This window comes from Microchirus variegatus (genome assembly GCF_963457635.1).
Source record: "Microchirus variegatus genome assembly, chromosome: 7".
In the NCBI taxonomy this organism is placed as follows: domain Eukaryota; kingdom Metazoa; phylum Chordata; class Actinopteri; order Pleuronectiformes; family Soleidae; genus Microchirus; species Microchirus variegatus.
The window spans coordinates 11,003,156-11,015,240 of NC_139808.1; the positions used below are offsets into that span (position 1 = coordinate 11,003,156).

At 38.5% G+C, this 12,085-nt stretch overlaps 1 protein-coding gene across 1 annotated transcript; it reads right to left on the reverse strand.

The window, feature by feature from the left end:
• Positions 1-2,139: 2,139 nt before the first annotated feature.
• smpd2b (sphingomyelin phosphodiesterase 2b) lies at positions 2,140-11,768 on the reverse strand (the record flags this gene model as incomplete). The annotated part of the gene is made up of 11 exons (XM_083892657.1): positions 11,706-11,768; positions 9,172-9,288; positions 8,993-9,089; positions 6,243-6,319; positions 5,697-5,790; positions 5,331-5,420; positions 5,078-5,160; positions 4,744-4,876; positions 4,152-4,256; positions 3,865-4,042; positions 2,140-2,558 (listed from the first exon to the last, which is right to left on the reverse strand). Exons 2-11 carry the CDS (start codon positions 9,219-9,221, stop codon positions 2,140-2,142), a joined length of 1,326 nt encoding a protein of 441 aa, XP_083748783.1. The 5' UTR covers positions 9,222-9,288; positions 11,706-11,768.
• Positions 11,769-12,085: the final 317 nt, after the last annotated feature.

Here is a 12,085-nt window from a genome sequence, read left to right on the forward strand (position 1 = left end):
GCACCCTCATGTGGAGGATAAAGCAGTAGAAGATGGATGGATTGTTGCCTTTCTAGTGGAGAAAGTGATGCAGTGTCCTATAAATTGCACTTGCAACTATGCTTCCTAAAGGTGTCCAATCAAAAAAGGCTGCCGTTATGAAGTTCCCTACTGTCCCTACAATGACAGTGTCCCAAAGTACTGTAAACACAAATGGACAAAGGACACTGCATCACTTTTCTCCACTAGAGAGACAGTACTTTACTTATGTCTGGATACAAATTGAATCCAAATGCACAAGGCACAACCGTTTTACCGTCTTCATTGTGCTAAAATTCCCCTGATGCACAAGACGACAGCCAAAAGAGACAAACTTCATCAGCGTCTTGGAGGAATCTCCTCTACTATCAAAAACCACATACACAGATTAAACATGAAAACTGGTTCTTGTGTTATGTCCATATATTAGTAATCTAAACAAAACAAATTGAATATTTATTTACCTGTGTATATAGAGTGCATTTTTTCTCTTTTGTATATTTACACTATTTGCTTTCGACAAAGCTCATTCAGAAACATGCACACACAGTAATTCAAATGTATCTCCATCTACATCGTCTTTAAAGCACAGCTGAGCGCATTGTTCACTGCTGATTATATGTTATATATCAGAATAGGTTTACATGGACTATACACACACACACACACATACATATATAGGTGTATGTATATATGTATGTGTATATACACATACACACACTTTGACTGGCCCCTGCTAAACAATCTGCCTCAAAGCCAGTGGTGATGTTTTCAAGAATCAAATGCAAAAACATGCATACAGGAAATTAACTGAATGTTCTGGTTTCTGTTTCTGAGAATGAAATGAACTGAACTCACCACACCCATGGATGGACTTCCCCTGGTCGTGTACATGCCCTGGCTGGTAGGTTTGGTTTGGCAAATTCTGGCATCTCCTCCCCCATGCTGCCAAAGAACCAGTTTGGTTGATGGTTTTCAGATGGACCTGATTGCTGTGGAAAGTTCACCAGTCAAGATATTCGTTCATTGCCCTCTTGTGGTGAATGTGTGAACCTGTGGTGCATCAGTAAATATCTGCAGTTGACATTTCGTATCCTTGAGTATGATTTTATTATTTTCATAAAATATAAATAATTACAATTTCTAATAGGAATGAAGATCAGGTATTTTCTGAAAATCTATCGACCTTTTTTCCTTCTTCAGTCAATCATGTTTCTACCACAGAGGCGATAAATAAGAATTCAAAAATAATCATTTTTAGGTTCAAGTCTCTTATGGTTTTAAGTTAATTTCCCAACACACATAGAAGGGAGTGGATTATCTGGTTAGTCAACTGAGTGGACACATACAATCATTCATTTTCAGCTGCTTTGTAAAAAATAACTTCTGTGATCAAATTAGTTCAAAGTTAAGAATATACATCATGATACAGAGTACATTCATAATGCCACACTTTGGGATGGAGGAGTGAAGACAATAATCTAACATCAAGAAACTTTAGGTGCAACGAGTCTAAACATGGTGAATGTTTAAAGTGCTACTCCAAGTGCCTGCACAGAAATTAAAAATACTGTAAACCTACAACTGGTGGAGTGTCTTTATCTTTTGTGTACTTCTTCTGTGTAAATAAACACATTAAGTAGATCTGCAAAACACAGTATTTGGACCCACTGTGATCGTATAACGGATTCTACAAATCACAAAACGGAAGCATGAGATTATAAACAGAAATAACTGGTCCCGATGGTACTGGTAATACTGGTAGGTGGAATGCAAGTAGCACCTGAGGCTTTAAAAACAAACAAAACACAATGGTCATATAAATGACCTTTAAGCACAGCAGTAGAACAGATGTATTTAACCATTTGATAGGAGGTGTATTTGTGGAGGTGCATAGACTAATATAACAAAAGACTAATATAAAAGTGAAATGATTGTGTGAAGCACTACTATCAGAATCTTTCATTGATTATAGTTCAAACCTTTCAATTTACAGTAAAAATCTAAATCTCTTTTGAGCATAAAACACTTTCAGAGGAGCAAGAATTCCCTTCATCTTAAAAGCTCACTTCAAAGGCTTCATTAAAACCAAAGTCCACTTTGACCCAGTTGGCTCCGATATTACTCCTCCGCGTCCACGACCCTAACACCCTGTGGAGGCTTCCGCTGGGGGACGTGAGGCTGAGCCAGAGGAAAACCCCTGAGATTCTCTTGCAGGCTTCCGGCAGCAAGTCTCATCTGGTCTTCAGCTCCCTGAAGAGATTTCAGCTCCATGGTGTAGAGGACGTACAGCATGAATGTGGTGAGCAGGATGGCGAAGCACAGAGCAGCCAGCAGGTAGAAGGAGGTGAGGGGGAACGGCTGTTCAGCCCCCAGAGCCAACCAGGGCACAGCGGCGATGGCCAGCTCCAGCAACAGCAGAGCCAAACCCATCACGCCGGTGCGTGCTGCCGTGTAGCGCATGCTCTCTGTACAGTGCAGGCCTACTTTGACTTCAGTGCGAGCCTCCGTCATAATATCCACCAGCTCAGCCACTCGACCTTAGAACAAGAGATTTAAGAGAATGAGCACATAAGATTTTTGACAGTTGACTTTTATTAGCTTATTAGAGGACTTATTTGTTGGGCCACACAGTTGGTGTAGCAGTTAGCACTCTTGCCTTTGCAGCAAGAAGACCTGGGTTTGCAACCCAGTTCAAAAACATGCAATATGGGGATTAGGTAAACGTATATTAGGTATAATTTCAATACCTTTTTAAGACTTTTTCAAGACCTTCAAGAACAACCCTCCAAAGAATAATTTAAACCAAATGGCACTAGTATTTACGATTCTGGAGTTTATTTTGTGCGATTTCAGATATTATTTCACGCCAGGAGGAGCGCATTCGCTGTCGTAAGATGCGTAACGTCACTTGTACGCACAGAGCCCCGAGCCAACCTCGCAGGGAAAGTGTACCTACGCATCGTTGTTTTTAACAAACGCGGGGGGGGGGGGGGATAAATATATTCATGCATACTTTTTGCAGTCGAAATTTAATACCTCATGAAATCACAATTAAGATTATTTAAACTCTATTTAATGGCCTTAATTTTCCCAAAATTGATTTATCAACTTTTAATACTTTTTAAGACCCTGCGGACACCCTGATATTGGACACTCTAAACCACTGGTTCTCAAAGTGCGGCCCGGGGGCCAATGGCGGCCCACAGAAACATTTATGGCGGCCCGCAATGAATTACAGTTGATAGTTTTAATCCAGGAGCTACTAAGCTTGTTAAATGTTTATTGGACATTACTGGATACAGACCAATAAGTGTAAACTGTAGAACTGCAATCTGGTCATTATAAATTATTACAAACGTTTTTTTTCCTTTTTTTTTTTCCCTTTGGCGGCCCTCAGTCCAAGGTTAGGTTAAATTGGCCCTCAGGTATCAAAACTTTGAGAACCCCTGCTCTTAACTGACCATAGGTGTGAAAGTGAATGGTTGCTTGTCTCTATATCTGTCCAGGGTGTACCCTGCCTATCGCCCTATGATTGGCACAGCACCCCCTGCGACCCTCATTTGGAGGACGAAGCGGTAGAAGACGGATGGATTTATTTGGTGCTTAATACTTAAGGCACAGTGTGTAAAATTTAGAACCATTTCCTGGTGAATTTGCAGCTTCGCCCATCCCCTCCAATGTGTTGGAGAACCTCTGCAGACTTCAGCTAGTATAAAAACTCAAAAGCTGTTTGTCAACTGTACACTTCTGTAAAATATTAAGGGGGTATGAATGTCATCCATTGGATATTCATCAAATAATTGTTAAAGAGAGACAATTTGATTGCATGATGGACAACAATACCTGCAGCAGAGTCCTTCTCTTTAACACACTTGTCTCTTCCAGTCTCAATGTGAGTGTGTGACTCCAGCCTCAGTTCAGCCGTCAGAGCCTCGTGATCAGAGTACGGGAAAGGGTGATCGGGGACAGAGCCTTTGGTGGTTGACATGGAGTCGCAAAAGACGTCCACTTTAGAAGAACCCTGTAAATAAACAGGAGGGAGACATGCAGTAGGAGTTAAAGGACACTGCAAAAACATTATGCTGTGAACACAAACGCAGCATGCCTGACAAAACGTGGCTTTTACTCACTTTGAACAAGATGTAGTCAATTCGGATTCCCTTCTCAAAAGGACCGAGCTCCTTTTTATTGATGAAAGGGTTGTCAGCTATTAGAGTGACACCATCCTCACAGCCCTGCAACAGATGATTGGGTTTAGCATTTATCACCACAAGGGAACTTCAGTTTCACCATTACAGTTAGTTTTGGTAGTGTTGATAATCACCATCTAAGAGTGATGTCTACAGTTCAACCAAAATGTTCATGAGGTAACAGCAACAACAGACAGGAAGTTAAGCAAACGTTAGCAAGAAGGTCACATTTCTGACAGCATTGCTGTCACAGTGACACAACTGGCAACAACTTACTGATTAGATATACTTATTCAAAATTGTGCAGGCAAGAGATGTCAGGGGCCTTGGAGGATACCAAGATTTGATCAACCAAACAAAACAATATAATGATTATTGTTTCTTCTAGAAATCTTTAAATGATAGATGAAGGCAAATGTTAAGTCTGCCTCTTTAATCCTTTCTGTCCCTTATTTCATAAATAAGGTGGTAAAATGTAGACGTAGCCATCACAATAAGCAAAATCACTTAACTTAAACTTGTCAATACCTACATGAAATGTATCAGTCTCTAAATAAGCATCACGGAGTCCAGTGTAAGATCTCAGTAGCCTGCTTCCAAGGTCCTGAGGGTGCATGTTGAGGTCACCGCCTAAAATGACCACATCTGCTCCAGCAGAGGTGTGCCTGATAGAAAACACATCATTACAGATGACACACAGGGAAAAGTACTCTCTGATTAGGATTTGCTTTTGATGCTAACCAAGTGGCAACAGGTGGGGGGGGGGGGGGGGGGGGGTTTATACGAGATGAATGAATCATGGAGATATTGATCAAGAGAAAACAAATGTCCTCCTCAAGCAGAGTTAAAAAGCAAAGACACTCTACCGAACAAACTGCTGCAGCTCCCAGGCCTGAACCACTCTGTGAGGTAGATAAGAGTCCTTTTCTCTGCAGTACTCTGCATGCAGCTAAAAATCAACCCACAGACACACAATCAATCGATTTACATTTACTCAACCGTCACACTTTTATTTACACTTACAACTTAGGGACAACATAAAAAGCCAACCAAATATCTGTTTGGTTTTGCATCCTTTATATTAATATACAGCTGAGATCTCCTGTTATGTAAACTTACATGAGTGACGTAGACATTAGCAGTCAGACCTCCGATGCCTAGAACAGCCATTCCAACAGCTTTACCTCCGAACCAGTCTCCATGGTGGGCCTACATATAGTGAAAGATAGAAAAATTTAAGAGAATAAGTGAAATATAAACATGCAAAAGGTATAAATAACAAAATATAAAATAAAAATAACAGTAGAAACTGAATAAGGTGGTCATACTCTCATCTGTTGATGTAAATCAACGCCAAATAACCCACTTTACCTTCAACACAACACATCATAATTCAGATTTAATTTAATAACTAATCATTCTTTCCCACAGTTTGAAGTATTTCTTCCTCATGTGTATAAAAAAAACCTCTGGCATGAGACTTACCATGTATGGGTAACCATTCAGCGAGAAGCGATAAATAAATGTGTCATGGATTCTGTGTTTGGAGAACATGGCCAGGCCGCTTCCTATGACTCCACTGCAGGATGAAAGTAAAAAATCAACACGTGAGCAGAGGTTAAAACTGTACTCCAGCTTCAGCAGCATGTGCTTATCATTATAAACATAAAATAATTCTCACAGATCTACTTTATCAAAAGAAGGTGTTATCGGTCAGAGGTGCAAAAAATTTATGGACCTGAGTCGACATTTTTGTGAACTGCAAAAGGGATTAGCAAAGCAGGACCTTTGATTAATCTGCTTTGTGTCTTGATCAGGGGCTCAAGAAAGAATAAAGCCGCAAAAGTTAATCTTGAAGGTTAAGTTAAATTTATGCATACGGACCAATGCTGTGCAAGAAACCTTTTCTGACAGTGATTTACAACCATGTCAAATCGTTTATGAATTTTAATCCCAAACTCAAAGGTCTTTGAGGGTAACAAAATAAGAAAAATTACATGACAGCCATAAGAATGAGAATAAACATGTTACCTTTTGAAATAATGAGAGTGAGGATGGCAAAGGGAAAGTTTCTTTTTAAGGAACAGGTAGTCTTTCTCACTCCACACCTTAGAAGAAAACAGACATATTGGTATATTAAATAATATTATTATTAAAACAGTCAAACAAATCAAAATTGTCCTATACATTCTACTTTCTAGAGTTTTTTCCCCACATTCTCAGTGTAGATGTTCTTCTGTTTCTTTTATTTCTATGTTTTCGTTTTATTTATTTATTTTGCTGGAAAGTGATTAAGTAGCAAGACCATCATTTTTGTGGCTATAGTTGGATATTGCCATAGTTCATCAGGGCAAATGGATCATTTCCCGAATTTCAAAAATTCATTAAAATTATTCCTTTGCGAATATTTTCATCGGATCCTTGTTCAGGGTGATGCTGACTATTATTCTGGAAAATTTCATGGCATTCCAAGATACTTTTTTCTTTTTTTGAAGAAAGTCAGTTCACTGTCAAAGTGCATCAGGGCAAATGGATCATTTCCTGAATTAAAAAAAAAATATTGAAAATTATTCCTTAAGAGTAGAGCTGCAACTAACGATTATTTTCGTAATCGATAATCTGTCGATTATTTTCTCAATTAATCGATGAATCGTTTGGTCCAGAAAATGTCAGAAAATGTTAAAAAACGTTGATCAGTGTTTGATGATGATGAATTATGATGTTCTCGAATGTCTTATTTTGTTCACAAACCAAAATGATTCAGTTTTAATGATTTCTTTGTTATGTGGAGCAAAGAAACCAAGAAAATATTCACATTTAAGAAGCTAAAACAATCAGAAATCTTGTTTTAATAATGATAAAAGTTTCAAACCGATTATCGATTATCAAAATAGATGGCTGCAGTGGCCACGCCCTTTTGAATCTGCAAAAGTTTCTGATAACTTTTTATCTGATAAAGTGATTAAGTAGCAAGACCATCCTTTTTGTGGATATAGTTGGATATTGCCATAGATCAACTTTTACTTATGATCTCATCAGCACCACACAAGCCATCGGCACAAGGGTGCACTACAATACAGAGGTATAAGGGGGCCAACAGTCAGAAGAGCAGCTGAAAGATTCAGTGGATTGTTCTCAACTAGTCATGGCTGCATTACTTCAACTTGTATTTGAGGCAAATTGACAGCAAGGATAAAACTATTCACCCTCAACTTGTTTTTCTTCCTGTATTGCCTGTCTGTTCTCTGCCAAGTACACAAGACATATCAAACAAGATAAATCAAAACAGGAGCAGGGCAGAGAATGTGTGGCAGAAACCTTGAAGCAGAGCACACTCGGGCCCCAACTAAGTGAACTTTAATTATGAGAAACATCAGAGTTCATTAAAGTGTTAAGTAAAACCTGGGCCTTTCAATCCACACGGACAAAGCTCCATGTAGCGCAATGCGTCCAGCGACTCACATTTTTTTCATCCACAAAATGCTAGTACGTAAATGCAAGAAAGTATGACTCAGCCCTAATTCTACCACAAACCCAGTAACAATCTCCGCACAGCACATGAAGATGTGTGTATCTTTAACTGATGTGCTTAAAGTCCAGGCTCGAAGGCTATTGCCACTGATTACACATCCAAGTACGAGCCAGATCCCAGTGTGCCAGAAACTCTTAATTCCTGCTCTTTAAGATAAAATCACAAGAACTGGCTAAGACACAGGGTCAGGCACAGGCTGTCCAAATTTTTTTCGTCAGATAGTGATTAAAATAAATTCAATCGAGCTTTTAAAATAGGCAGAATAACTTTATTCTTTATTCAAATATTTTATCATCAAGCACAACCTTGATTTAATACATTTAACTGTAACTGGGAAGACCAAGAAGCCGTTATTATTGAATCTACTCCCAACTTCAGTTTAGAATGCATGCGAGTGGTGGTCTGATTGCCATTTTAAAGATTTTAACCATTTTGCTTCAATGCAAAATGATTTCTTATGGAGTTGTTGCTGCTTTTGCATATGTGGGTAACTTTTCTCAGACTATATTCCTAAACTTCTACAAGTTACAAACATACTATACAACATTATGACTGTGGTGAACCGCTTGTTGACAACCCCTGAGACAGAAATACAAAAAAAAAAAAAGGACAGATATGCAGATACAGATATGACCTTACTCAGCATGTGACGTGGTCCACAGATAACAGAGGACACCGATACCTGCTCTCTCTTTTGTTTTACTTAATAAGGTTGTAGATCACATCAGTTCCAAAATGACAAAGGTCATAAATGCTAATGCAAACAAGGTAAGAAACGGTCTCCTTGAAGAGATGTTTCACTGGGCAGAATACAAAAAGCTGGATGCAAGTCCTGAAATTACAAATCCCCAGGTTTCTTATGACCTTTATTAAGGGATAACTTCAGCATTTATAATATGGAACGGAGAAATGGGACACAAGCCCTTTGCTCTGATCATCATCACCAAAATAGTTATTGCAGGCCTTGCACCTGAATTTCTGTACCAAGGGCTGCAAATGCTGAACAGTTTGGGGTCAAAACACATTTCTGATCTGCTAGTATGTTATGAGCCATCCAGACTCCTCAGGTTATGATGAGAAACAGGTTCAATTTCTGTCCTCACAGTCATAACTAAACACGAAGAGGCAGTGCTCAGTTTCAAACTCAACAAAACTGCATGTTCTAAATAATAAAAATCATCATCATCTCTAATGAATCACATCTTTAAACATGCCTTTTTATAAATGAGATAATTACTAAAACACTAACCTCTTGCAGGAGGACAACATCATGCTCTTCTTTGCACAGCAAGTCTCCAATCATGGCATAGCGTTCAGTACAATGTTTGCTAAGGAACCGGATCCCCCTTAACAAAGAAAACAGAGTATGTACATTGACTTCCTGCATAATGTACAGTATGAAGAGAGAAAACAAGCATGACCACTGACCAGCAGTTCAGAGAGAAGACCCGGATCCTGACAGAGTCTGCGTTCGTCATGCTGGCAGATCAGTCGATGAAATTATGTGGTTTCAGATGTGGAATATCAGGTAAGAAGACTCAGCACCTGATGATGCACATAAAATTACTTGAAAATGTTTGAAGTCGGATGTTAGAAGCTGAATTTGACATTTGATCTCAAATAGACAAAGAAGGTGACCTGTCTCAGTGCAGCATATACACATAAACAGTGTAATAACGGCAAAGGCAAAGCAATTGAGGAGGTGGGGAAATACTGAGCATAGGGTAAATGTACACATATAAATCAATATTCAGATATGAAAATGCACACAAGTCACGAGTCTAAGGGGAAGATACATACAGCTGCACAGTCAGTACTTAAAGTGCAGAATAAGCAGACTTATAGCTCCACTTCTAAAACTTTGTATAAATGATTCAGCACATTTCCTGCTTTTAACTGCTCTATTATATATCAAACACAAATATCTTCCTGGTGCTGTAAGTGCAAATGTTTAGTTTTTGTTGATATGAATTATATTATATGTTATGTATAATAGAATAAAGGACAGTCTAACAAAATTAAGAGAAAAAGGCAATCAAGTATATTTTGTTTATTAAGTTATATAACTGAGCAGATCGAGGCGGCCTGGCTCACTGTGTGACACAGTCAAATTCAAAGGCAACTGCATTCCCTCCTTTCTCCTGGGAGTGCAACAATACACCGGCCCCATACAAAGTGCTGACCTGGCTTTGCTCTGTCTAGAGAGAAAATGGGGAAGCAGTAATGTGGAAAAAAGAATCCAGCTTTAGTGTCAGAGGTAATAGTTGTTTTGAACAGGCAACACTAGTTGTTCTTTGTCTGTCAGTACACAGAATGCAATGTGAAAACAACACAATTCTCTACTGCAAGTCAAAGATGAACACTAGCCTGAATTTGTATCCAGAATACTGGGCAATAATGTATGAAATAATAGGTAAACATAACATACAAAGTAGCCCAGATTGCTCTCATACAAGATTACAAATCCAGAGATCTATTCAGTCATTAACAAGACAATATTCTTGTATTGTCCGCTGTGTAGAACCGGATCCAAAAAGACAACAGTAAATTTCTAGGCAACAGAGGCATGGAAAGTGTCAGGTCATCACACCACACCACACATCACTTAGCTAATGGTTGCTTTCTATTTAATAGTCTGGACAAAGTAAAAAAAAAAATCATTGTATCTGAAATATTTTGAATCGTCCTGTATGTTGAGTGATTCAGATTTCCAACAACCTATTTGGCTTGATCAATTTGTTTTGCCTTAGTGTTTGATGTTAGTATCAGTATGAGTTTGAGCTTCACAAAGGAACCCTTTCGAAGTAAGAAGATATTACATGTATATCCCTTTAAAAAATGTTGTGCTTTTTTGTCACTGCTCAGTTAGAAGTTATCTATCGACCGACCTTAGTTCAGATAAAAAAAAATGTGAGATTGCGAGTGTGAATGGTTGTTTATCTAATGCACGATGGTCCTGTGATTGATTGGTGACCTGTTCAACGTGTACACTGCCTCTTGTCCAGTTTCAGCAGGGACTTTAAAATTGACCTTAAAAGATAGATGGCAGAGAATAAATAAATTCCTTTACTATTCATGCCTACATCTGATCAGCCATATGGCCGCAACTCCATGCATTTTAGCATGCAGGCATGGTCAACCGGACCTGCTTAAATTCAAACCACACATCAGAATTGGGAAGAAAGTGACATTGAATGCGACATGACTGTGGTTTGAGCCATAATCTGCTGATATACTGGGATTTTCATGCACAATAATCTTAAGGGTTTACAGAGAATAGTCTGTTAAAGAAATGGTATCCAACATAGGGAAATAAATATAGTATAAATACTGTAGATGTTTAAAGCTATGTATTTTGTTCATGTACTTTTCTGTCTACTATGCAGCTTCTTGAATATAATATTAAATGTGGTTCAGAACATTGCATTTCTTTCAGCAAATTGAGAATTTGAATTAATTACTCCATAACTAAATTGTCAGATTATTTGACAATTAGCTGCTGAGAATTGGAAACATTCATAAAACCATCAACAAAAACAATCGACAGAATAAAAGTAACAACCAAATAAATTAATAACGTTCAGGCTGAACTATTCAGGCTCATATGTAAACTTTACTCCAAACGCATTTACTTTATTTTCTCAATACTGGAATTTACTTGTTTTCTTGTTTAACTTCAGGTAGAAACAACGTAGGTCTGTAGGTGAATCGCGTTACATTTTGCCCATTTCCTCCGTCAGTATCTAAGTGAACACTTTCTTGGGTTAAAGTCGATGAAAACACTTGAGAAATGTCAGCGTCTCTTCTAAACAGTTAACTGAAACATTCATTCGCTGTATCACCTAACATGCCCACAGATGGAATGTTATCAAGTGTTACACAACTCTACCAAGCCATGATGCTAGCCCTGCTACGTTAGCTTGTCATTTACACTGTTTGTTTATCCAGCTAATTAAACTCACCTCATGAAGCCGTTGACGTCGCTGAAGTTAACAGGACCGTTTCATGAAACCCACAGTGCAGCAACGTTACTTTTTGGGCTTAACACTAAAACACTTGTTTTTTTTAGCTTGCTATGTGACTGTTGTTGGTGACAATTAGCGACATAAATAACTAAAACTAACTTCGCGGTGTTTTTTCTTTAGCCACATTAACTGCGAAGGGGTTTTACTTCCCCGGTGTCACAGACGTATTGTCAGAGCTAGCGTGCAGTCCAGTCAGCTGGGATAAAAATAATTGTTACAACTTCCGGCTGCATTTCCTTCCTTCAAAATAAAACAGTTTAACTGTTTCTGTACGGCAATTAATTGTATAACACTAGGGGAACGTGTTGGTCGAATTT